We start from the raw sequence: 27,201 nt of genomic DNA on the forward strand, positions 1-27,201 counted from the left end.
ATTTCTATAACCTCAATAATTTGTGAGTATATTTTTGTAGATGGATCGTATGTGGATGTATAATATGAATAATAGTGATCGTATGGGTGTACATCATGAATTTGTTAAAGGTGTTGACGGGTTTATCACACATGCAATGCAATGTTGGACATTTAAATATTTTTTTAACTTTGAAGGTCTATTTAGATCGTATTTGATGTGTTTAGACAGTGTTTGATGTGTTTGATTGTTACTTAGGGTGATTTTATGTGTTGTAGCTCTTTTAGAATTGATTTGGAGTGTTTAGTGTTGGTTTTGTGCAGGTGTGGCTGCAGAAAATGCAGCAATTGCATGCAGGAAATTTTCTAACAAACCGACGCAATCCGTCGATTTTCTGAAAATTAATTCTGTAAAATTTTCAGAAAACCGACGGACTGCGTTGGTTTTTTATAAAATTTATATTATTTCTTTTTAAATTAAAAAAAATTCAAAATTTAAAAAACCGATGCAATCCGCCAATTTTTTTAATTTTTTTATTGGATAAAATATCGACGAACCGCATAAGCGACGCAGTCCGTCAGTTTTCAGAAAGCGACGCTATGAAAATCGACAGACCGTGATAGGTCGGTTTTCCTTCGGTTTCAATGAAAAAACTGACGCGGGCCGTCGATTTTTTCCGTCGGTTTTTGACAGTTTTTTAGTAGTGCTAGCCCTAGTGGCGGCGGATGTAGCATGATAGGTGGGGGTTCAATTGAATCCCTAACTTTCGACGCGGAGTATAAACTTATGAAGATTACAATAAACAGAGACATGAACCCATAACTTTTAAAATTATAGGTTCAAACTAAGAATCTTAAAAGGTTGTACTCCTAGAGTTTAAATTCTGGAGTCGCCTCTGCCTAACCATATATCTGAGTTACAGAGTCTTTCTCTTCCGAACAGTGATACAAGCATTTTCCAATCTTTTTAGCTCCTAGATATCCCCGTGACAAATTTGCTTTACTAACTGCTTCAAGCCTGAGAAACATACTTTTAACTGACAAAAATTAAAGACCATCAATTTGAGGGACAAAAATTAAAGACCACTCCAAAAGAAGGTCAAACCTCATAAAAAAAAATGATCATTAACGTGGAAATCAATACACCTACCATTTAAACTCTACACAAAACCTAATAAAAACCTAAGCACACGCTCTCTCACAGATCCTCATCTAAAATCGTCGCTCCACCTCTGTCACAAAAACCCTAAGATCTAAATCGCCGCTCTACCTCTCTCACAAAAACCCTAAACCATGTCCAATGACACAGTATGTCATGAGTGTTTCGACACCTGGAGAACAACAAAATGTTTAGGGTGTAATATAAAAGAATACTTTCATGAAAAAGAGTTAAAGATGTTGGCAAATATAGGATATACAAGAGATGATATAATAGGAAAGATTAAAAAAAATTCAAAGATGCAAAGGAAGTTGAAAAGATGCATCGGTGGATAAAAAAGAAAACTGAAGTGTTGGAACGTTTGGAGAGACTTGAAAGGGCCAAAGAGCATAGATGACTTAGAAAATGAATGAAAAAATCATCTACTCTGATTATTGCTGATATACCAGATGAAAATGGTGACCCTGCTATTGACACTTTGGTAGATGAAAATGGTGACCCTGCTATTGACACTTTGGTAGATGAAAATGGTGACTCTGTTGACACTTTGGTAGATGAAAATGGTGACCCTGTTGATGTTGACACTTTGGTGTCTTGGATAAACACCCTTAATATAAGGAGAGGTAAGGCACTAATGGCGGATTTGGGGTCTAGGCTAAATAGGAGGAAGAGAGGTAATCCTCCAATGGTGGTAGGGGAGGTACTGATGTTGAAGATTTAGTTGATGTGGCCCAAGATCAAAGGCGTAGAACTAGGAAAGGCAAGACACCAATGGTGGAGAGCGGAGGTACTGATGTTGAAGACTTGGTTGGTGTGACACAAGCTCAAGGGCGTAGAACTAGGAAAGGCAAGACACCAATGGTGGAGAGCGAGGTACTGATGTTGAAGACTTATTTGGTGTGGCACAAGTTCAAGAGCCTAGAACTAGGAAACTCAAGATACCAATGGTGGAGAGCAGAGGTAATGATGTTGAAGACTTAGTTGGTATGGCACAAGCTCTAAAGCGTAGAACTTGGAAAGGCAAGCAACCAATGGTGGAGAGCAGAGGTACTGATGTTGAAGACTTAGTTGGTGTGGCACAAGTTCAAGGGACTAGAATTAGGAAACGCAAGACACCAATGGTGGAGAGCATGGAGAGCGGAGGTACTAATGTTGATGTTGAGGACTTAGTTGGTGTGGCACAAGTTCAAGGGCGTAGAACTAGGAAAAGCAAGACACTAATGATGAATGGTGGAGGTATGGTGTTAGAATCACCTCCTTCTTTGCGCCATGAGTTATATGCGAACTCACAAGAATGAGATGATGAGAATAATATTGGCTATGAAAATGTAGACCTACAAAACAATTCAGCTTTTCTGGTCTTAAATGAGGAAAATGCGAACTTACAAGTATCAACTGAATCAGATCATGTGCATAAGGATGTACAAGCGAACAACGAGAATGCAAATCAGGTCTTACTGGTTGTTGAAGAACCAGTACAAGAGAGCAATGGGAATCAGCTGCACCTTCCACAAAAGTAGGTCCTTCTTGTTCAAGACAGAGGCTCCTCAGGTGTCGTAAAGGGTGTACGTGTGATAATGAAACTTGCAAATGCTCCGACTATCCGGTAAGTTGCTATTTTTTTGAGTTATATTTGCTTAAAATTTTGGTTATTAATAATTACATTTTGTGAATCACAGATTAATCCAGATACGCAACGCCAGTTGGCTGCTTCACATTCTGATGAAGTGTAATGATTTCTGAGGCTGATTTTTGCTTCGTCTCCGTGGTGGCTATTGAAATATTAATTCCCTACTTGCTTTGATATGTTCCGTTCCCTTGGATCTTTTCTATGAACAATCTTTTAGACTTTTGTTTGTTATGATGCTGGCAGACTTCTGTTTGTTGGGTCAGCTCCCAAATATACAAATATCTTCCTCTTTTTGTCCTTTTATCACATTGCTTTCTATTTTTGTTATTTGATTTGAAGTCGTTTGTTTGATTATTATGAACATGTCAGCAAAAACATGGGGGGAAATATTTTGAAGATTTTTTTTGTGTTTGTTCCTTTTTTGTGCGATTAATTGGGGAAAAATTTGATGAAAACTGTTCTTTCAAGTCGGAGATTTGGGGAAGAGCATTTTTTTTTTCTAATTTGCTTATTATTTTTCTATATGGTAATAAAACAGAAAAAAAAGATATTCATCCTCAAAATATGGTTGTTTACAAATTGTACCCACTAATCTACACTAGTAGGGACATCGTGGAAAGTTTACACAAAGTAAGAAGGGTCCGTTAATATTGCAATAGCAATATATTTCTTTAGTTTAGATGAAAATAATAATATGGAAAGCAAGTTTTGATTTTCACTTAGTAAAGGGTTGACGATCATAAGGTTGGGTGCTCATGGTATAGTTTGTTTATAGAGAGAGATTTATGTTGAAGTGCCTGCAGAGACACTATTTCTATCCTTTTGATTGTTCAAATTTAAGTAAAGATGGAGTGCTTTCCGAATGCTCATGGAAAATAGATAAAGTTGTTAAGACCAATTTATTTTGCTGATGTAATATATTCAGTTGTCTAAAATAGAAACTCTCTGGGGAAAGAGCTTACCACCGTGGCATTTCATGAATGCATTAACTGTCGCATCATTTCCTGGTGGAATAGTGAGCATAGTCAATCCTGATTTTCTTTTGCCATTATTCAAATTTAGAATCAGGCCACATCTTCCCGATAACATATTATCCAAGGATCTTACATATGCAACAAGTCCCTAGCCACAGTGGCGGCGGATGTAGCATGATAGGTGGGGGTTCAATTTAACCCCTAACTTTTGACGCGGAGCATAAACTTCAGAAGATTACAATAAACAATAGACATGAACCCATAACTTTTAAAATACTATAGGTTCAAACTAAGAATCTTAAAAGGTTGTACCCCTAGAGTTTAAATTTTGGAGCCTAGCCATATATATGATTTATAGAGTCTTTCTCTTCAGAATAGTGATACCAGCATTTTCCAATCTTTTTAGCTCCTACATATCCCTGTGACAAATTTGCTTTACTAACTGCTTCCAGCCTGAGAAACATACTTTTAACTGACTTAAAAAAACAACCTACTTTTAACCTAATCTTCATGGTGTCATGTTGTCGGAAGAGAATGTTTTGACTATTGCTAATTCTAATCAAATGATGTGAACAAACTAAGGTGTGTCAGAAATGAAGTCCAATCAAAAGGTGTTCAGTTTCTTCCGGTTTTCATGTCCCAAGTGTTACACACTGGTAGCAGGATCCGGATAAGTTAAAATTAGTGCTTCTTTGTTTCACATAAAGTATACTCAGAAAAAATATAGCTGGGTGTTAGAGCATAAGGATACAATTCTTTTCCTTTTGATGCAATATTTTAATTTTTTCCCTTGTTAATGTTGTTGTGGTTCCCCATTTGTTGTGGTAGTTGTTGGGCGTGTCTGTGGGAGGTTCAAGGTCTTCGTCTCGTTTCCAGCATAACATCACTTTGCAGATATGATAGCCTAAATTTGTATCCATCAAATTGCAGCAAACATAATGTTCCTGAACAGTTTTTGGATTCTCTTACACTCCATGAGCAATCACACCCTCTTTCTTAGGAAAACAGAAAAGAAATAAATAAAGAGGAATGCAAGAAAGAGCCTCCTCCCTGAAGCATGCCTCTATATTTTTGGGAGCCTGTCTCTATACTTTTGACAGCTTTTGCAATCCCAAATGGGAAAGAAGCTTTTCTTCCTACTTCATCCCACTCTTGGTGATAACTGTGCTCCTTCTTCACCTTCATTTCCTGGTTCTCCCCTTTCAATCATTCTTAATAGCTCTGAATACCTTAGATGTGCTTCATGGTTCCCACCCTGTAAGGGCCAGGTCACTCTACCTTGAAATTAGATAGAAATTAGTACAAGATCTCATAAAGCTTGCAGGGCTTGAAACTCATAAATCGATGATTTAAGATCCAGTTGATCATCCAAATTGATGTAATCTGGTCAGATGAATAAGCTGATACCTGCTAGAATAACAGGGTGATTCCCTGTATACACAAAAAATTTACCTGGTCTTTTATGAAGTCAGGATTTTCTAGAAAGATCATGGTTTCGTCGAATTTGATTTTATCTCATTATTGTGGGACTGTTATTCATATAGCTAATGTATGCGGAATGTTTGCAGTGCCTATTGTTGTGTCATCTCCTTTTATTTTTAGGTTTGGTTTCTGACTTCTATTGATTGGAGCAGAAAGTTTTGGGATTTGGCCGTGATACTTCGCTTGCTAATAATAAGATCATCTTTATCAAGGGCTGTTATATTTTTGAAGGTTTAGTTATCCCAACCGGTGCATATCTTTTTTTTTGTTTTCTTGTAGAGATCTTGTGTGCTTTTCTATGGCAAAGTCCAAGGGGCCATGTACCATGAGAAATATGATTTACAATTAAGGGCTCTTTACTGCCTCCTAAAAGTCCATTTCCTAGTATGGCCCCATCTTATGTCGATTATGTCCCCAGTTCTACTGTCAGCCAAAAGGGCATCCCGAAACCCAGAGATGGAAATCCACAACATCAGCGTACTTCCTCTGAAAGTTGCCTTATGGAGGAGCAACCGTCTCAACGAGCCAGAAACTCCTGTGCGCAGAGGCAGCCATCGGCGCTCATCTAGTGACTCATTTGCGTATTTTGATGTTAGATTAATTTGACAAGTTATCAACTTCCGAATGTTCTCGGGACCACCAGGGGATCCTCTTGCTCATTGCAAGTTTGCTCTAGAGTACGTTAGTTGAAGAAGTTCTTGACATATTTTATGCTGGTGCTGTTGCAAAACAGGTCAAAGTGAAACAAAGACACTTTATGCAAAATCTTTAGAAGCATGGACTTCTAAAGATGTTTAGCTGGGGAATTTTCATGCTAATTGGAGTCATTGCAGCTAGATACTCGAGGCAATATGATCCAATCTGGTTTTACTCTCAGACAACCATTCAATCACTAGGCTTCATCCTAGGATTCGCTGGTGTTGTCGGTGGGCTTGTTTTCAATGGCCGTCTTCAGTAATTGAATGGTAAACCCTCAAAAATGTACCGAAATTTACAAAACCAAAGTTTACTTCAATTACCGATTACCCAACCCGAACTCTAGAAATACCGAATCGAATACCGGACGCCCACCCCAAGAAGCGAGCTGGAAATTGGAATTGAGTTCACCGCTATTTACTTTTTTTTTTTTTCAAGCACGTTACAGTACAAATGCTCCCAATTAACAGTGCAAATGCTCCCAATTAATCTCCTTGGCACTGTTGAGAATGTCATTCATACCAATGTAAAAGAACCAACAATAATCAGCTCACAATCACCGAGCAATGATTCTAGATTTCTAGTGACCAATTAATTTCACTTTTTGAAAGCATTTCAGATTTTGCATTTTGTATCTGTACAATCGAAGATTTAAGATGCTGTATGGAGACTTAGAAAAATCTAAGAACCATCATTAACAAAAGAGAGTATTCTAGGGTGGCCAAAATTTGTATGGAAATGCTTTGGCATGGCTCTTTGAAAGCATATAATGTAGCCAATTCTGAAGCAAACGGGTGAATTTGGTTAAGGACTGCAATCTTGTCTGAAACTTTTATTCTCATGAACTATAATCCTCCTCGCCAAGTTCCAGATAGATTTAAAATGCATGTTATCAACTTCCGAATGTTCTCCAGACCACCAGGCTTCCGGTGAGGTCATATCTGTCTCATGCTACATTTCAACTTCTCCAATTCAAGTTGTTGTTTCAAAGATTCGAGCCGTTCAAGTAAATCAATGTTTTCCTGGTGAAATCAAACATCATAGACAAAGTATTAATTGAACTGTGAAGATGATGATAAAAATTTCCCATGTGCAAGTGGCCTTCACCGACCAAACACAAGAAAGTAGAAGAAAGAGAAAAAATGCGCAAAGAAACACATCAAGAAAATTGTCTAAAACATTCACCTTCTGTAGCAGGTCTAATTTCTTCTTAATGCTCCTTCAATAACTGCTTATTCTACACAAAAGGCTATATGTTAACAAACAAGCAAATGAGGTGCAACGGTTAACTCACTTTCTAACTAAAACAGGCAAGGGAAGAATTGGAACTTCTTTAAATTCAGAAGGAGTCCAAACATAAAGACGTTTATAATGCATGAAACGTGCCTCAACAATCAGATCATGTGAAACAAATGATTTTCACTTGACTATGAACATAGTGCAGATGACATGTTCTATATCTTGATACATAAAATGGACAAGACAATAGCAAACAGCAGAAACAATGCATCAATTCTCTTTACAAAGATCAGGATGAAAAGAACTAAGAGGGGTTCAAGGAACAGGATAATGTAGAGCAACAGCGACATTTGGCTCAAATTTAATTGACCTATTCCATTCCGTCTTCCCACTTATTTGAATGTTCTAGCTTTGCATTTTAGGATAATATCAAATACAACTATGTAAACCTGGTTCTATTTTCTCATAAAACTAGGTATCTCTCCGCGAGTGAGTATTATATAAAGGACAGTTAATGATATCAATGTCACAGTTTTCCTTCACCTCATTCCTCTCGAAATTCTGTATTACATTAGAATTACCGTTTGCAGTAACTTTTATCTTTTCCCCGATTTGAGCAACTTATACAGACAAGCATCCGTGACTTATAAATCTGCTACCAAACAGAATTAGACTAGGTTGTTCCTCAAATTTTCCTTAAAACTTCTTGATAATTTTATTCCACAGTTCCTTTCTTTTCTGAGAACACAAACAGGAGTCACTGCCTCTTAGAAATCTACGGCATCATCAGGTAGAATTTTTTTGAACTGGTAACATGGCGTCATCAGGTAGATTGATGCAAAGCAATTCCTTCAAGAGCTAAAAGTTTGTCACTCTAACACCAATCTCAATTGTATTGCAATCAGTAAGATATAAATCCATCAGACGACCAACAATTACAATAAAGGGTAGATTGCATCTATTGTTCACTCATGTCCGATAATGCTAGTATACAAGGAGGTTGCAAAGTCCTTCATTGAGTCAACACTTCCCGAATAAAGTCCTTTTGAAGCTAATAGGAATGAGATTGCAGTTTATGTAAGTCTGGATGACTATCGAGTGGAGGTGAATACTCCCAATTCCTCTTGTCTCTACTCGACAATTCCCACTCATCTGATTCTCATAGAAGAAATTAATTTAGTGCTGGTGGTGTCAGAGAGAGAGAGAGAGAGGCGCTCCTAGGAATAAAAGCCAATGAGGTTCAAAAAGCATAATTTGATGAGGAAAGATGAGAGCTAACTGTCGAGAATGAAAAAGGATCTGTAATACCAAATCCTGCGGACATCAACTAAATACCTCCGCATAAAGAAATGCCTGACAAGAAAAGCTGCACATGGCAAATGCAGTGCAGGAAATGCAGAAGCCTATCTACTTGGTGATTCCAATCTCTAGTTGAAAGAGAAAATGTAAGGGAACTTTCTAATCATATGTGTTCTAATAAAACAATACAGAATCTCAAACTTTTCAGTGACAAACTGACAATGTAGCATACACCTAGAGGGTGAAATTTCAACAGAAATTCAAATACAGCTGGATTTTATTATGCAGAGGGGAAAAGAAATCACTAATTTTCTCAGACTTGAACTAGACAGAGAAATCACTTTCACAATATTTATTGTCGTAGTTGTACTTGGAATTTACGAGATTTTTTTTTTATAACCGTGGTGTCTCGGCCAGGTTGCGCGCACCTCGACTAATTTCAACAAGTTACAAGATTCATTTAACAAGAGAGAACTCATGCTGCACAGAAAGGAGGAAGCCATTATCGTTGAAACACAATAAATGTTGTTCAGAGGAAACACAACATTTGCTTATACGTAGGGTCATAGATACAACCATTTTTCTAGGCAGATGTATAATTGTAGAAAAGGTGAATATTATTTGTTTTTTTTACTTCGGTAAATATGTGATTGCCTAGTAAATATTCTCGATTAAGGTGGTACATTACTTAGTTAATAAGGAATTAAGGTATTAAATTACTCATGCCATCATTGATTGTCAATAGAGAGGATAACATGTCGCAGAACATAATATAACAACGGCAGTTCAAGGGCTTCACTAGATATAATACTTATGTCAAACGTCTATGGTAAACTTCTCACCAAAATATTATTGATTCTCAATGAAAGATGCCTACCTTAATCACTTCCTTTTGGCAGGCGGAAGATTTCACTTCCTCATCATTATATCTTTTTCTCCACACTGCAGATTCGTCCATTGCTTCTCTACTAGCAAGATTGAACTGTCTCCTGCAAGAAACCAGGATCAAAATACTTAGCGAAGCAGTAAATGGCGAAATTCTATATTAATAAGAAAGTTGGATTTTTAATATAAAATATGATCATATGTTTGATTGCCAGCAATTTTAGACTCGCGCTGAAAATGTGGTATATGAACAACCTTCATCTTGAAAACACAATTTCTTATGTATTTCAATCAGTACTTAACTTGGAACCAATTTTGCCTCGGTACTAGTTCTAAGTGGTCTGCTATATGCTAATCAAAACAACGCTATAATCAAAATCCAAGGCAAGTTACCTGCTAAGGCATATGCAATGGGGTTCACATGATTTTCACCCCTCAAGAAACTTAGATGTGTATTCCAATTTCATAAACTCATAAGGGTAACACACAAAGAAAAGTTAAAAAAGGATAAAACCTCTGAGGCCATTTACTCCTAGATCCTACTTGTTATATTAAACATTTTTGCCCACTTTCCTTCACTGAACTCATACGACATTACGTGGTTTAGGCAAAAACAAATTCGTTCAGCACAGAAGCTAATACATAGACGGAGAAAAACAAGCGGATACTACAAAAGCAGAGGGGAGTCATTAAGTTTCTGATACCTTCATTTCCTAACTCAATTGATATTCTAGTCCAAATGCGGAATTCAAAACTGGTTTTCCTTTTGCTGGTCAGTCAAGCAAGAAAAGAAAGATAAAACACTTCTCTTGGGTGGTTACCAAAATTGGATAGAAAAAGGAAACCTACATTTCCATGCTGGATACAAGTAGAGGTGATTGCTTTCTTTAATAGTGTTGCTTAGAAGTTAAGACTAATCAACATCCCCAACTAGTCCCTGTCTTTTGAACCATACTTAAGTTTCAAAGCAACCAAACCAAGTGAAAATCCATTTCCAATCAACTTTCTTGATCCATTCCAGGGTGCAAAGACATGATCTTTTATGAGGTACATACAAACGATTGAGACCTTTATTTAAGGTTATCGATATTGAATACAAAACAAGAAACCCAAATTCCTATGCTAGACACAAAAATAAAGATTGGTGCTTTTGAATATTCTTCATTGAGAGTTAAGACTAATCAACATCCCCAGCTACTGCTTCAAAGTGAAAATCCATTTCTTAGTGCAAAGACATGATTTTTTTTAAGGTACATTCCAATGCTGAATACAAGTGAAGGTGATTGCCTTTTTTTTTTTTTTCAATGTTCTTGATTAAAATTAAGATTAATCAACATTCCAACTAGTCCTTCTGTTTCTTGAACAATACCCAATTTTCCCAGCAAACAAGCAAATTGAAGAGCCATTTCCAATCATTTTCTTGATCCATTTCTGTGTGCAAAGACATGAGTTTTTTTTTTTTCTTTTTGAGGTAAATTCAAGCAAGGAAAGAAAGAAAAACACTTCTGTAGGGACTAGAGTGGTTACCAATATTGAATACAAACAAGAAACCTACATCCCAATGCTGGATACAAGTAAAGGTGATTGCTTTTTGAACGTTCTTGCTTAAAATTAAGACTAATCAAAATCCCCAACTAGTCCTTTTTGTTTCTTGAACTACACCCAATTTTCCCAGCAACCAAACAAAGGGAAAATCCATTACTAACCTAAAGACATGATCTTTTTTCAGGTACAAGTAAAGGTTAAGCAAGAAAGAATACCTGAGTAATTCAGTTTCAGTAGAAGAGAATTTGTAGTCAATGGTCCAAAGCCTTAAGTAAACAGCTAAACCCATCACCATAACCAGACCAAGTCCAAGGAATATTTGTTTTCTTCCTCTTCCCATGTTTTCCTTATTTTTCTCCAACCTATGCATTTGGTGATCTTTAGGTTGTCAGAAATGCAAACGTGTGAATTTTCATCTACAATAATAGTCCTCCAAGTTTTTGGCTTTTGACTCAGAGTGTCCCTTTTCTTTTATATAGTAGTACACTAATAGTCCTCCAAGTTTCAAGTATTAGTGCACTTTTAGTAGTCGTTTGGCCACGAAATTAAATATTTTTTACTTTATCTGAAAGTTTTGAAGTTGAAGTTGTGTTTGGTTATAGTTTTTACAAAGAATATTTGGTTATTTAAACATACTCAAAGCAAAAAAGTGAAAATAAGAACTTCAAGTTGTATTTGGAATTTTCATGAACTACCGCTGATTTTCAAATAAAGTGAAAAAAATCGAGAAAAAAAAGTGAAAATTCTCATGGCCAAACGAGTCCTAATAGAATGATTGCTTGTAACAGTTGACCATTACCTACCAACGGTGTTCTGTTATTACAACAAGCAACCGGGTCCTCTCTCACCTTCAGTATCATTAGACCTTTCTCGGAGGCGCCGAATGCTGATTTGGACCTGAGTCAGGTCTATTGACACGTGTCACCATGACATTTATCCAGTTGTATTCTATGAATTTAGTTCAATGCACTTTCCAAGGTAGAGGTAACATATGTGTACAGTCTACCCTACCTAGACCTCATTTTGTGGAATTGTACTGTCTATGTTATTGTTATTGTTGTACAACTTTCTCTGTCCCATTTTAAATAATGGTGTTTGACTTGATAACAAGTTTAAAAGTAAAGGAATATTTTTAAAATTTATAGTATAAAATAAATTATATAATTTTGTGTGGCTAGAGATCATTTCATTAGGGATGAAAAGATAAATCTAAAATTGAATTGTTACTAAACATAGAAAGACGTGATTCTTTTTTAGACCACCAACAAACAAAAAAGCGTCATATAAATTAGGATTAAGGGTAAAAAACATACGTTATAAATTAGGATTAAGGGTAAAAGACATACGTCAAGTATTACTTTTTCTTTTTAGTTTCCTACCTGAACTATAATCAACTAGTTTACAAAACACACCTCACTGAAAGTAAACAATTGATAGTTAATGTGTGTTTTATAAATTAATTGGTAATAGTTTAGATAAAAAAAAAAAACAACTAATAGTTAAAGCGTGTTGTTGACCATTATCTCAATAAGTTAAGAGGGTGTTTGGATGGGCTTACAAGCTGGTCAAACCTACTTATAAGCCCTTTTTAACTTTTTGGAGTGTTTGACAAAATGAAAAAGTGTTTGAAATAAGTTTAAAACTAGTTAAAATAAGTCAAAATAAAATAGTTGGTGAACCCCAACTTATTGCTTTCTAGCTTAAAAAAAATTATTAATTTGACCAAGTATATTACCTTTTTATCGCTTATATTTTCTTATTAGCTCTTTGTATTAACAACTTTAAGGTCAAAAATGCTTATCAAACACTTTTATCCAAACGTCATACTATTCATTAATAAAATACTTTAAAAAATGCTTGGTGCTTAAAGGCAGCTACTGCCAATCCAATGCATTTAGAAAGAGAAAGGAACAATATCGGTGCAAAAGTCCATCATGGGTCGGCCCAACCACCCCCATATTTGAGTGACGGCGAGATCCTAGATTCATTCTGCATTTCACCCTAGCAGAAGGATGACACAAAAGAAGAAGAAGTCAGTAATATCCTCCAATCTCCCCATTATTATAAATAGAAAAAAAGCTAATCTTTTCAATCAGAGAGTAGAAGCGCCGCCCCAAAAGAAGAAATCAGCACCAGGTTTCTTTCTTTATTTGAGCTCTCTGTGTTTGATTTTGACGGCACCTCTCACTACTTGTCTATTCTGCTCACAGGGAAGAGCATTATGGACCCTTCAGATGATAGTAATACACAAGACCAAATGGATGTTGATCAGGTGACTTCTTAAGCATTATGCATGCTTAATAACATTAAAGAAACCATTTTTCAACTAAGTAAATAATTATGGCTAGCTAACAACGCCAATTTGATTGTATATTCTTTCTTATCCTCCTCGGACCATGGTAGGATTTTTTTTGTGATTGAAAAAAGACGTAGTTATGCTCTTTGACATGAATGATTTCTTGATTGATAAATTACTACTAGAATCTAACAACTCCTCAGACATTTTGTGAGAAATCATTGTCTTAGATGTCCACGGTCGTCATCCTAGCACCTAGTTTACGTATTCATAACACTGTCAAGATTGCTTTTGTCCTTCGACTAAGTTACCAATGATAGTACTACTTATAAAACACCAATTTACATTGGTTTTCAGTTACTCCATGTATATATGTGTGTGCCTGAAAAGATTTAACATCTTCAACAAATGAACTACTAAAGCACTCTACTTGTCTTATCTAGGCCACGGGCATTCGCTTTAAAGTGGACATAATGATGGAGATCCTCAGCAGGTTACCTGTGCGGTCTCTTCTTCGGTTCAAATGTGTTTCAAAATTTTGGGAGGCATTAATTGCTGATCCTTACTTTAAGATGAAGCATCACCTTCATGCCAAGAATGACCAAAATTCTCAAAAAATTCTTATTTGCCAATTGTGGAGTGTTAAGGACCGTGGCCTTGGATTCCGTTCTTCTTCTTTATCCCCGTTTCAAATGGTTGAGGATGAACAAAAAGTTGATTGCCCTTCGAACTGCATACCAATGAAGTGCAAACCTTATTGTGGTTATGATGGACTGGTTCTTCTTGTATATTTGTCTGATAGACCCAATCTACCCCTTTTGCTGTGGAACCCCTCCACAAGAGAATCAATAGAACTTCCCCATCCAGAATCTCCACTGATAGATTGTGTATGGGGATTGGGATATGACGCAACTAGTGATGACTATAAGGTCGTTGCAATTAACCTGAAAGCATATGGTCATCGTGTTGAAATTCTCTCTCTAAAAAGTGGTTCCTGGAGAAGAATCAGTAGTTATCCTACAGGCGTTCATTGTGTTTCGGGTTTTAAGGATTGTGGTATGGATTATTTGCCATTTGTACATGGAGCATTTCATTGGCTCGGTCGGTCACCACATTATACTATCGTTTCATTTAATATTTCAAATGAGGTGTATGGAGAGATACCGTTGTTGGAGCGATTGCGCAATATGTCCAACAAGCTGATCATCGACCATGGTGTTTCAGTATTGGGAGGAATGCTTTGCTTGTATTCTACATATATACATCACCATATGCGCACTTTTGAGTTGTGGGTAATGAAAGACTATGGTGTCAAAGAATCTTGGACTAAATTGATTGCAATACGTAATCCTAATCTTTTTAATTCCGCCAGACCAAAACATCTGTTTGCGGATGGTGAAGTGCTACTACGCTGCCAACATACGGGATCTAGTGGTACTGTATTCAGGACGACATTTAGAGGACCATTTGGATTATGGCCTCATTGTGATATCATTAAGTTTGCAATTGTTTATACAGAGAGCTTGATCTCGCCTAAATTACTTACCTAGTATTTGCCTATGTATGATTATTGGGTTTTTGTTATGTGAGAGTATCGTACTGCACAACGTATCATTTTATAGGTCACTTCTACTCTCTGTGATCTCCTTAACTTGAGATTTCCTATGCTTAATTATATGCCTACAGTCTGGAAAGATGTCATTGTATACCGAGGTGGAGGTACACAAAAGTGAAACGGACTCTCCCTGTTGATCCTTGGCTATGTTGTAACATTTCAGGTGGGAATTCTGGCGATAGAAGTTTGTGTTGGGGGATCTGGTATTTGCACCTGTCAATTATATTGGTCTCCACAGCAACATGAGGGTGGAAGTTGGCGTTTGAATTATGCATGGAAAGCCTACTTTCCTCATTTTTATTTTTGATCATTTTCTTAGCATTGCTAATTGTAATGTCATCTTGGAGTACATTATAAACTCTGAGATGGTCAAATGCTATTTGATTTTTCGCTCTGTGTATCAGCTTGGTTCAAACTCTCCTTTTCCATTTAGATGATTTTAAATGAAATGTGTTTTTTGGGAATGATCCAAAGGAGCTGCTAGTTATGGAGTTTTCAGCATCTTAGTTTTCTCATAGTACGATTGGACCATTTTCCTCCTCATTAAGTAGAGTTGGTCATTCAGTCGAGTACTACTTTTTTTTTTTTCTTCCTGTTTTCGTTGCCCTTTCAATTATTCAATTGGTCTGTCTATATCATTGTATGGGTGTATGCTATTTTTGATATGGCCCGTTTGGATTAGCTGGAAAAAAAGTAGTTTTAAGTAGCAAGTGCTTAAAAGTGTAGCTTATTTTGTGAATAAGTTGTTACGTTTTGCGAAAGAAGTGCTGAAACTGAAAATTTACTCTCTTCCGAACACTAGGATTGTCAAGGCTTACTTGTAACTATTTATAACTTGTGTTGTTGAATTACCTTCAAATCCTACCAAATTGTCCAGACTTACATGTAACACTTTACAACGTGTGTTGTTGACTTACCTTGAAATCTTACTAGATTGTCAAGACTTACTTTACGACAGGTGTTGTTGAATTTATGATTTTCCATAGGAATAACTACTAGTCAATTTTGTTGATCTTTCGCCTAAGTTGTGTTGCTTTTACTCGCATAATAGGGTATAAAGGATAAAAAGGATTCGACAATATATTTTACCATTTGTTTTTCCATTTAAATACAAAAAATTGGGAAGGTTTTGTTGTCTTTTGGATTGCACCTCTTCATCTCACCCTTTCATAGAAGCTTTGCCTGTCTTGCCTAAGATTTTAGAAACTGAAAATTCTGATCTTTCTCCCCTCAAAGTTCTCTGCATTTGTTTTCAAATGCTTGTGGGCTCGGATATTTAATTAACATTTCTGATTTTCTCGTTTAATTGTTTTCTTTCATATATTCTGGTTTACAGAATACTAACAGGTATGGACAAAATTACTTCAATTAAATGCTATGTTAATTTCAAACAAACAAGATAAGATAATCAGTTTATAAGGATATGTTCTCCTTTTTGTCTTTTCGTTTTTCAGCTTAAGTTTGGAAATAATGGAGTAACCAAACTTGCAATTAGCAAGAGGATCCCCTGGTGGTCCCGAGAGCATTCGGAATTGATAACTTATCAAATTAATCTAACTTGAAGTTGGCAAGGAGGATTATAGTTCACGAGCATAAGGTTTTCCTTAACCAAATTCACCCGATTGCTTCAGAATTCGCCACATTATGCTAGCATCTCCATACAAAATTTGGCCTCCCTAGAATACTCTCTTTTGCTAATGATGGTTCTTAGATTTTTCTAAGTCCCCAGTTATTTGCCCTCCCTAGAATACAAATTCGCGTAAAGTATTTTGTCATTGACATCCTCAACACTGCAATTTTTTTGGAAATTAGTTAAATAGTATTGTACTGTAAGGTTCTAAAGTAAAGTAATATTCAATTCCAATTTCCAGCCCTCTTCCAGAGGGAATGTCTCAGTAACTTCATTGATCGACCAAATGTTCAAACACGGTATAGTCTGATGTTATAGCAAAATCAAAATATAATTTTCGAAATAGGAGTACGTTCTGCGTAACTGCAGCATGGACTAATCCGGTAGCAAGAGTTAAAAGAGAATCGCATATTGGAAAATGTGGGATAAAGAAGAGTGCAACATCAAATAGTAGCTGTAGGGGCTCAACTTACAACAGCGATACTGCAGTAGTGTATCGAATAGCGGATGCATTATTTTCGTAAGTTCGTGACATTTCTAAACAGAAGAAGGTAAAAAAGAAGTATATACTGTCTTAGCCTCGGCCCCTGTTTTTGAACCATCACATAGATTGATTGACAATCATTCACGAACAAAAATTTAGAAGACAGGCATTCCAAAAACTAACATAGATAAAACTTCACAACTTAAATTTCTTCATCGAAGAGAAATAACCGGAAACAACTGGTTCGCTAATCTGATTCATATTTCATTGGATAACCAAGAAATGATATAGACATGCTCATACAAGAAATATACCATAAAAAGTACTTTATTCAGACAAAGCCAACAGAAAAAGAAGAAAACAACTGTTTTAAACACAAAACAAAATAAACAAATGCCGTCAAGGCATAGTCACACACATGTTAAAGAGTCTGCCAGCATCATAACAAGAACAGAAATCTTAAAGATTGTTCATAGAAAAGATCCAAGGAAACGGAACATATCAAAGCAAGCAGGGAATTAACATCTCAATAGCCACCACGGAGACGAAGCACAAGGTGAAGGGTAGATTCTTTGTGTATGTTATAATCTGCAAGGGTACGACCACCCTCCAACTGCTTACCAGCAAAAATCAGCCTCTGTTGATCTGGTGGAATACCCTCATTTTCCTGAATCTTGGCTTTCACATTAGCAATAGTGTCCGAGCTCTCCACCTCCAAAGTGATGGTCTTCCCGGTTAGAGTCTTGACAAATATCTGCCTGCCTCCCCTCAAACGCAGCACCAAATGTAGAGTGGACTCTTTCTGGATATTGTAATCAGCAAGGGTCCTCCCATTTTTGAGTTGCTTTCCAGCAAAAATCATCCTCTGCTGATCTGGAGGAATCCCCTCTTTATCCTCGCCTTCACGTTATCAATTATATCAGAACTTTCGACCTCCAAGGTGATTGTCTTCCCAGTCAATGTCTTAACAAAGATCTGCATACCACCCCTCAGCCGAAGAACAAGGTGGAGGGTGGACTCCTTTTGAATATTGTAGTCGGCGAGAGTTCGTCCATCCTTGAGCTGCTTTCCAGCAAAGATCAACCTCTGCTGATCTGGAGGGATGCCTTCCTTGTCCTGGATCTTTGCCTTGACATTGTCAATGGTGTCCGAGCTTTCAACCTTAAGAGTAATGGTCTTTCCAGTCAAGGTCTAAACAAAAATCTGCATGCCACCCCTTAGATGAAGCACGAGGTGGAGGGTGGACTCCTTTTGAATGTTGTAGTCGGCAAGAGGTCGTCCATCATCGAGTTGCTTTCCAGAGAAGATCAACCTCTGCTTGGCAGGAGAGATGCCTTCCTTTTCCTGGATCTTTGCCTTAACATTGTCAATGGTGTCGGAGCTTTCAACCTCAAGGGTAATGGTCTTCCCTGTCAAGGTCTTCACAAAGATCTGCATGCCACCACGTAGATGGAGGACAAGGTGGAGGGTGGATTCCTTTTGGATGTTGTAGTCAGCAAGAGTTCGTCCATCCTCGAGGTGCTTTCCAGCAAAGATCAACCTTTACTGATCTGGAGGGAGCCGTCCTTGTCCTGGATCTTCGCCTTGACATTGTCAATGGTGTCAGAGCTCTCAACCTCGAGGGTAATGGTCTTCCCAGTCAAGGTCTTAACAAAGATTTGCATCTGAAGGTACATTTAAAAAAAAAAGGGGCAAGGAAAAGAAAAAAGGTGAATACGCATATCAGTCATCCACAAGCTTGGTGAATATCCGAAGCACAGTCCCTTCATCATCTTTATCCACCAAGAATATCAATTATTCACATTTATGCACTTGCTCAACGATCAGTACTCTTCAAATTTTTGTAGCACGATTGGGAGGGGAAAATGCATAAAGTCACTCCTCAAAATACTCTTAGTTAACAGAGCTGGATGTTGTTAATGCATCTGAATTGACTCTTCATTTTGGTTCCTATTCATTTAGCGGAAGGAAAATCCTTTCATCACTGTTTGCCCAACATCCTCGGCCGTAAACTCCGCAAATTCCCAATGTCTAATGGCAGGCCTTTCAGAGTCATAAAAGTGAACTCCAAGAAACAAAGAGCCCTAACCCCCATCATCTATTGCCCATTTAACAGATAAATCACAAGTAATAAGCAAGAACGATGATAATAGAGCCAATCCAAAACGCAGAAGGAGCTTTGAGGAAGAGCACACGACGACAAATATGATTGTTAATCTTAGATGATCAGAGAAGAATAGAGAGAGAGAGAGAGAGAGAGAGAAAGACATCGAATGGGATAGAGGGCAAAGCAATTCCTGGTTAAAAGACACGTCAAATGACCATAGGCAATTAGCCCAAAATACTAACATGAAGGGCAAAATTTCTCCATCACGTATAGTCCCACTGCTAACTTCATGTCGTTACTTCTTGACCTCATCCATCTGATCATGAGCATGTATAGTCCAACTGTAACCTCATCCATCTGAGGCAGGTTTAACATAAATAGCAATTCAAATCTCAAAATAGAAAAGATATTTGGATGACAAAAGTAGAAGTAAAAGAGAAAAGCAAAACTGATAATAATACCTGTACCCAATCCATATAGGAATGTAACTGACAAGGATTATAGCCACAAAAAGAACCATTCCTCAAGCTCCAAGCATGGTTTATCTGGTTTCTACACGTCATATATACCAGGAGATAAGATCACAAAACTACGATGTTTCATACTGCATTATGTTTTTCTTGCCTGACAAAAAAACACATCACATTCCTCAATGAAGCGATAGAGGTTGAAGCTGATAGCATCAGTAGCAAGAAGAATGAGTATGTAAAAGGTCATAAGTGATTCGATCTCAATAGACACATGAAATAAGTAAATAAGATGTCTAGGTTTGACACACGCCAAACCAAGAAAACATAAAAGTTGAAAAACTTTACAGAGTTCTACTGTATGTCAAATAACAAAAGAACTCTTAACATTCCCCAGCATAGAAGAGAGAGTGTTTCTAGACCAAAATCAATTAGTGCGCCTTTCTCAAAGCTCCTGCCGAACACAAGAAATGACCTCATTTGTCGTCATAGTACTCTGTCTGGTATTACCCTTTTACTTGGCCAATAAAGCTCTTGATCTTCCAACCTTGCAATTCTTCATAATAAGTTGCAAAGAAATTGAGAAACTAATTTCTTGTAGCACGTTAAAATAGGCCTCAACAGTCCCTATCTTAATTCAGAGCCTGCCATGTTTCCAACATTAAAGTCATATAGGATTCATACTTCTTTCAGTACTGCCTTTTCAAGCTTTGTGCAGTTCCAATCATCTTATACAATGCCAACAATACTTCTGTTTTCACTCTTTTTTTTTTTTTTTTGATCAAGTAATAATTTTCATATAAATAGGGCAGAAAAAAGAGCCCGTATACAAGAAGTATACTAAAAGGAATAGAGCCTCACAACAAGACAGGATTTTCTACAAAAGCCACCCAATCCTCTAAACCTATGGGAACATCATGGCTACACCAAAAAGAGATAAGAGCAAGAGTATACTTCTGTTTTCACTCTTAAACATGTAGTCTTTCATCCAAAATAATTACAATGCTGTTGATTATGTTTTGAGATCAACTTTCACCACGTCTCACTTTCATGGCAACAAATAGAAAAAATAAAGGCGGCAAAAGTCAAGAAGTTAGAACAGACCTTTGATCTCATACGGCAACAAACATTATAAAGGATAGAATTGCCTCTTTAAGTCACAACTTGATGAATCAACCTTCCTTGGTTCTTTACATCAAGATATCCACTCCCTTCAAGACAGTAGGATATTTCCTTTTCCGCATGTATGTGCTCACTGCATAAAGTTTTCAACTTTTACTCATAGTTCTCCACCTTCAGAGAAAAAAGGTAATGGTATTAAGAAAATAATGCAGCTCATTATAAATAGCAGGTAAAGGAACAGAGTTCAAAATGGACGCAAATATTACAGTACTCTCTGAATGTAATAATAACCATAGGATATAATCACAGAGATCATGTGTGCGCTCTGAGAAGAGATTTCACTTGAAAAGCACATAATGCAAAAAGTACAGAAAAAAGAGTTTAGAAGATCAAAAAAACAGCACATAAATTGCATGCCCGTCGCTGCTTGTTATCTCCCTAGACCCGCATTGTTGCCACTTTGGCAGCAGACGTTTGCATTGCCAAACAGTGAAGTACCAGTAATAGACAGCTTCAACCAAGAAGGTGGAAATAGATGAAAATTACACCAACAAAAGTGCTAGTGTCAGTCACACATGCGAAGAAAACGAAAACAATTCTGTTTTCCTTGATAAGGAAAACAAACATGTTATTAACTCTGCAGTTTATGAAACAGGAGTTTCCTGGACAAAAATTCTAAGCTTGAACATGTAATCTGCCATTTTATCTTATCACATAAGCTTATTACGAACCCTCTGCAATCATCTGAAGCAAAGTATCTAAGTAAAAACCTTGGTTCTTCTAATAAAAATAATAATGATTCTGCCCTCAAAACACCTACATCTGCAGTAATAATAAACACTGATAAAAGTGCATGAAATGCACACAACCTGTAGGCATTTTGTTCTTGTACTGAAGAAGAAAAACAAAAACCATCTTGAAGTCGCAGAGTGCAATCACATTAATATGTATCTCAGTAGTAGCTGCATTGATCAATTAGTCTCAGTGTATTGACATATATACATAATCCAAATTATTTAGTTTGGCAGAAAAATTACACTACCCTATTTCCATTGCAATTACACAAATTTTATGTAGGCCACATGATCTGGATGAGTTTGATTGCATCAAGTTTGATTTGTGCGAATTTTTTTAAATAACACGATTAGTACAAAAGAGAGCTAGTAATTTAAAATATTGAGTTTTAAGTAGGTAAATTCAGTTCATGATGTATTATCTGGAAAATGTCTCAGTATTGTGGTTTACTACTTACATAAAAGAAGAAAACTAACAATTTATTAACAGCGGAAATACACATATGACTAACCATTTTGGTGTAATATCTATTTCTACTCGCTTTCCTCATTGTGGAGCTGCAACCAGGGGCTGAACCAGAACATTTGATAAGGGGGTTCAAGAAAATTAAAAAATAAACACGCGAAGAAATCAAAACAAACACAATTCTCTATTGAAAGTGCAAGTATATTACTACAACTGTACACGACGAGGTTTCATTCCTTCTGATTATGAATGCTATTGTTGCCACCAACATGTTTTTTAAGACTCTTCTTTTTTTGCCAACTCCTAAACCCTATGGTCGAAAATACATCACCCCCTCCTTGATGAATATTATCGTCTGCAAAGAGATAGCAATTCAAACAAAAAGACTGCATCTTTACTTCCACTATACTCCAACCAATTAGAATATTCACTAAACCGCTGAGGATCAAAACGACGCATGTATCTAGAAACTTTTGTTCTAGGATACTCTTTAAGTCGAGGTTGACAAGGACCTCTCCTAAGGTATTCTCTTCGAATAACATCACGATGATTTGGATGAAAGTCCAAGATTTGAGTTCTTTCACCCGGATCATGCTTTAAAGAATTCAAATCAAATTCCTGAGAAGAAAGCAATGGTACTTCTGAGTGGTTGACATTTTCTTCTTGATTAGGTTGATCATGAGAGTCCAAACTTGATTTTGGAACTTTGGTAAAATAATTCTTCACTAACTTTTGAGACTGAATTATAATAAAAAAAAATAGTTAGAATTAAAGGCACAATGTCAATCTTAAAAGCCAATAAAACAAAGCCTATTTAAGGACATCTAACAATGAGAATAAAAACTCAATCTTGTATATAGCAATACAGCAAAAAATAATCAGTAACGTTAAGTATATCCCATTTCAAATGCCTACAGATGATCCTATATTATAAAAAACTCTGCCAAATGTTTCAATAAGCAAGAAAACAAATTAACCACAATTCAGCACACATAAAAGGGAATTGATTACTAAATAAAAATCTACACTTTGATTCTTTTATCAGCTAAAAATAAATATTTGGAAGACCAATTGTGCACACAAACATCATTTAAGAATTAAAACAATCAAGGCTTGGGGTTCATGGATGGAAAATGGGTCAGCTACCCATTTCACAAAATGGGTTGATTAACAACTAACTAACAAGAAACAATAATGAGTTTGTTGTGATTTTGAGTATGGTGAAAAAAAAAAAAAAAAAAAAACCTTGGAATTGGAAGCCATGGGCGAAGGCCCAAGAAGATGACGGAGTAGGCGCAGGGGTGGAGAAGATAAACAGGAGCAGAGGACCTTTGAAGTTTGAGTAAAAAAAGCAGCCAGCAGCAGCACAATTGTGTTGACAAAGAACAATGTCAACACATTTTGAAATTAGGGATTCTTTTATCCCAAATGGTTCATCCACTGATACGAAATCTCCATTTTGTTAAAGGGGATGCAAAAATAATATTTATACATGAATAAAAAAATTCACCGTGTATATATAGTGCAATTTTCCGACGAAGGGGATTCGATTGCCACCCCTTGCACCCCTGTAGTTCCGCCCCTGGCTGGAACATGGTCTCTCATACACACTGATCCTGGGAAAAAAAGGTTGAATCACAGTTGCATATAAAAAAAAAAAAAAAAGAAGATAGAATATGACAATGTACAAATGGTTGATGCCATCAGAGTGAATATAAGATTAAGGGTACAACTTTGTCCATCTGTTTACCGGGGAAAAACAAAAGAGTAAAGCCTCACATTCTGAGTATGACGTGAATACGAAATGCATTTCAGTACCCTACACGGTTAAACAATGGAACACTTGATATAATTGATTTGAAATCTCAAGTCATAAATAAAAAGCATTAAACACAAGTGATAAAGTCTTAAAAAATGCTCCAAGCATATTAGACTTGAAGCACAAAGAGCAATTAAAGTGAGGATGTCGACTAAACAATTCGATAGGCACACATAGTATGAATAAAATAAATTGAAACCCCAGGTCAAAACTCTACTCAGTAATTACATACTACTCCTAGCAGATTGTTAGCCTTAGAAAATGGAAGGATGTAAAATGTTGATTTCATTTCACCTGATTATAAATTTGAGTACGGTAGAGATTTCCTTTGACATTATTTCCTTTTTGATTTAATGTTGGCCAAGAAATTAGAGCTTCACAATCTAAACCGTACTAGAACGTAATATCTAAAGTATTATTACTCCATTTGCTAGTTTCTCTAATTCAGATGTAAATTGATGACATTTAAATATTTTTTAGTTTGAAGGAAACAGTAGGACTTTAAAGCCACTAGAAATCAATTTTTGCTTCTTACAACTGGTGAATTAACACAACGCCAAAAGACGAATTACTCCTATTAAAATCAATTAAATTATGTTAGGCGCAGTAAGTAATATTAGGGTTGTTGTAGACAGATGGAGTGAAGGTGGAGACCGTGTTGCTAATGGCGGCAAAGGTTGTGGAAGGATAGGAGATGGTAATGGTGGAAGAAGAAGGGGAAGAGAAGGGTAAATGAGTTGGGTGGTGTTGCATGGTGTCCACCTCACTAGGGTGTCATTGTCACGTCAAATCTAGTGTCCACCTTAGATAATTTTTAGACTCAAAGTATAACAGTAGGGGTATATTTGGACTCAAAATATAACGAAGGGTATATTTGGCCCTTTTTCGTTTAATTAAAAGTTAAATGTGCTTAGTGCATTAATACAAGGACTAAAATCATAATTACGCAATAACTCAGGGACTAAAGCAATCATTTGCCCTTTGATAAATTATTCTTCTAGGTAGGGGTGTCAATGGTACGGCTCGGGCAGTTACTTTATAAAATTTATACCATACCAATTTTTCGGTTATTTCACTTTGTAGAATCAAAATTAGACTTTTCGAAATCGTCCCATCATCTCGGTTTTTCTTAGGTATCGGTATGATTCGGTTAATTTTCGATTTTTTTTAAAACAAAGCAACATCATGTCATAGTCACTAGTAAAAGTTAAAGATACGATATCATGCATACTTCAATTGGACTTTGGCTAAAGTTCTAGACATTTTTACTGTTTAAAAGGTGATGAATTAAGAAAATATGAAAGACGGCAAGAATAAAGATTGATCTCACTATTTTACGGTAGTGTAAAATAATGTTAAGCAAAGACAAAAAGTATAATTTATATCGCACGAGGGGGCAAAAATCAATCAAGATGTGACTCAAGAACTAAGACTACTAAGATTAAGTATCTAATAAGAGTAGCTAGTTACTATTCGAGACACTAGAACTAATTTAATTTCAATAGGAGTAGTATAATAGGTTTTAGAGTTGGAACTTTAGGTGTTAATTATTTCATCATCCTGAACTCAAGATGAAAATTTTAATATTTATTATATTTAAATCTAATAGATAGAATATATTTTACACATATAAATGTATTCGGTACGGTTCGATATTTTTTCGGTTTGATATTTTTTCGGTTTATTTTTATAAAATTAAAAACCAACCCAATTATTCAGTACGGTTATAAATTTTTATAAAAACCGTTGGTTTTATTAAAGGAAACCTAAAATCGGTTCGGTACAGTACGATACGGTTCAGTCGGTTACATCGATTTTTTAAAAACCATTGACACCCCTACTTCTAGGGGCATTATTGTTTGATCTAGATGAGACATTGTATCAATAATTCTTCTTTGTGTACTTCTATAAATACTCCTACCGTCTCAATTTAAATATTTCATATTTGAGTATTTGATCATAATTTTAACGGAGAAATATGTTGAATTTTAAAAGCTAATTGCGTTTAGTCAAAATATTCAGTAATCATTAGGTATTCAAAACCTGATGAACTGATTAATATGAATTTACGTCACACATGACCCATTAAAAGAGGAAAAATCATTATCATTATTTTTTTAGTTCCAAAGGGTCGAACTCGAGACTTTGAATACTTTCCATCCCATTTGGTCAAAGATTATTACCACTTTTTTGCTTTAATCAAAATGTGAAAATTAACAGCCTAAAAACTACAGGTTGCTAGAGCTTGAGCCTGGACTTGGATTTGAAATTAAGGAAAATTATAGTCAAATGCCATTCAACCATCTAATTTACAAAAAATATACACAGTGCATAGACAGTTTATACTTTATACTAAATATACTTACGTTTTACATATAATATACATACTTATAAACAACATATATAGCCGAAGTGTAGTGTACACTTAGGCCATATTGGTGAACTAGTTAGCCGAATGACATATCACATAAGTTTTCATTGAAAGTAGGCTTTGGATGGGGCTGGGCCGGATAATGCATGCATAGTGAATCTTCTATTTTTTTGCGCAGATTACCCTTCATTTGGGGTGGTCTTTAATTTTTGTCCTTCAAATTGGTGGTCTTTAAGTTTTGCCCCTCGCCTAACACCCCGAGGTTGTGGGTTCGAACCCCAGCTCAGTTATTAAAAAAAAAAATCGCAAGGTAGAATTTTGCAAATCTGCCCATGTAAATTCTGCCTATTTGGTTTTGCATGAGCACAGGCAGAATTTCTGCTTGAAGGACAAAATTTAAAGACCACCATTTTGAGGGGTAAAAATTAAAGACCACTCCCAGCGAAGGGTAATCCTGCAAATTGCCCGTGAATCTTCTGATGAACTATGGGCTCGGAACAGCTCAGATTGAACCTGGCCCATAAAGAGCCATAGACATAAGAGATTTTTATGGTGTATAATCGATCAAAATAATAGTCAGTAAAAGTTTATTTTTTGTACTAATTAAAATAGGGATAACTACATGACATAACAAACATACAGTGGGTATTGACATTTAGTAGCCATAGTTTAACTTAATTACTTCTCATAGCAAACATTTGTGTATTAATGACATTTAGTAACTATATATATATATATATATATATATATATATATATATATATATATATACACACACACAAAATAGAATACCCATCAAACTATTCACTTCCAACCCAACCCTCCCATCTCTCTCCCCCCTCTTCTCCCCACTGCTCCGCCGCCGGCCACCACGACCGCCGGAGCTCCGGCGAAATGCCGTGCCCCTTCACCATCGTCATATTCTCATTGTTGATTACTGGAGCAACCAAGATATTTCCTTTCCAAAGATTTTCTCTAACTAATAAACTTTACAGAGATCAACAATTGCAACCACTTAACAATTCGGCCATCTCTTTTCTTTCAATTAGATGAAAAACTTACTCCTTTGGTCATTGGCAACGTGCAGCAACCACATTTTCCGGTCAGATCTGTATTCGCCGGAATTTTTTCCGGTCAGATTTG

General features: G+C 36.2%; 2 protein-coding genes and 2 long non-coding RNA genes across 9 annotated transcripts; 2 read left to right on the forward strand and 2 right to left on the reverse strand.

Annotated features, from left to right (window-relative positions):
- Positions 1–1,150: 1,150 nt before the first annotated feature.
- On the forward strand, positions 1,151–3,173 carry LOC132633679 (uncharacterized). Its single transcript, XR_009579738.1, has 2 exons — positions 1,151–2,743; positions 2,817–3,173. It is a non-coding gene; the product is annotated as an uncharacterized LOC132633679 (long non-coding RNA).
- A 3,341-nt stretch (positions 3,174–6,514) lies between these two features.
- On the reverse strand, positions 6,515–11,325 carry LOC132630053 (uncharacterized). Of its 3 annotated transcripts, none has more exons than XM_060345577.1 (4): positions 11,103–11,325; positions 9,335–9,446; positions 7,105–7,147; positions 6,515–6,941 (listed from the first exon to the last, which is right to left on the reverse strand). In XM_060345577.1, exons 1-3 carry the CDS (start codon positions 11,255–11,257, stop codon positions 7,130–7,132), a joined length of 285 nt encoding a protein of 94 aa, XP_060201560.1. In that variant the 5' UTR covers positions 11,258–11,325; the 3' UTR covers positions 6,515–6,941; positions 7,105–7,129. The 3 variants fall into 3 exon arrangements, with proteins under 3 accessions (XP_060201560.1, XP_060201559.1, XP_060201556.1); XM_060345576.1 differs by having other exon boundaries at positions 7,105–7,156; positions 11,103–11,323; XM_060345573.1 differs by lacking the exon at positions 7,105–7,147 and having other exon boundaries at positions 11,103–11,323.
- Positions 11,326–12,695: 1,370 nt separating this feature from the next.
- On the forward strand, positions 12,696–15,262 carry LOC132630054 (F-box/kelch-repeat protein At3g23880-like). Its single transcript, XM_060345578.1, has 3 exons — positions 12,696–13,023; positions 13,098–13,159; positions 13,627–15,262. Exons 1-3 carry the CDS (start codon positions 12,900–12,902, stop codon positions 14,731–14,733), a joined length of 1,293 nt encoding a protein of 430 aa, XP_060201561.1. The 5' UTR covers positions 12,696–12,899; the 3' UTR covers positions 14,734–15,262.
- Positions 15,263–17,155: 1,893 nt separating this feature from the next.
- On the reverse strand, positions 17,156–24,248 carry LOC132630055 (uncharacterized). Of its 4 annotated transcripts, none has more exons than XR_009578470.1 (4): positions 23,379–24,248; positions 20,591–20,741; positions 19,481–19,643; positions 17,156–19,376 (listed from the first exon to the last, which is right to left on the reverse strand). It is a non-coding gene; the product is annotated as an uncharacterized LOC132630055 (long non-coding RNA). The 4 variants fall into 4 exon arrangements; XR_009578469.1 differs by having other exon boundaries at positions 20,591–20,779; XR_009578467.1 differs by having other exon boundaries at positions 20,591–20,779; positions 23,114–24,248.
- Between the last annotated feature and the right edge of the window lie 2,953 nt (positions 24,249–27,201).

Source organism: Lycium barbarum, chromosome 3 (assembly GCF_019175385.1).
Source record: "Lycium barbarum isolate Lr01 chromosome 3, ASM1917538v2, whole genome shotgun sequence".
NCBI lineage: Eukaryota > Viridiplantae > Streptophyta > Magnoliopsida > Solanales > Solanaceae > Lycium > Lycium barbarum.

Excerpts from the sequence above, each read along its gene's own strand:
- LOC132630053 (XM_060345573.1), bottom strand. The coding sequence starts at position 11,257 with ATGCATAGGTTGGAGAAAAATAAGGAAAACATGGGAAGAGGAAGAAAA. Across the intron at positions 9,447-11,102 it reads ACTGAAACTGAATTACTCAG|GAGACAGTTCAATCTTGCTA; the intron begins GTATTCTTTCTT and ends GGTTTCTTGCAG. Across the intron at positions 6,942-9,334 it reads GCCAAAAGGAAGTGATTAAG|GAAAACATTGATTTACTTGA; the intron begins GTAGGCATCTTT and ends TGATTTCACCAG.
- LOC132630054 (XM_060345578.1), top strand. The coding sequence starts at position 12,900 with ATGACACAAAAGAAGAAGAAGTCAGTAATATCCTCCAATCTCCCCATT. Across the intron at positions 13,024-13,097 it reads AAAGAAGAAATCAGCACCAG|GGAAGAGCATTATGGACCCT; the intron begins GTTTCTTTCTTT and ends TTCTGCTCACAG. Across the intron at positions 13,160-13,626 it reads ACCAAATGGATGTTGATCAG|GCCACGGGCATTCGCTTTAA; the intron begins GTGACTTCTTAA and ends TGTCTTATCTAG.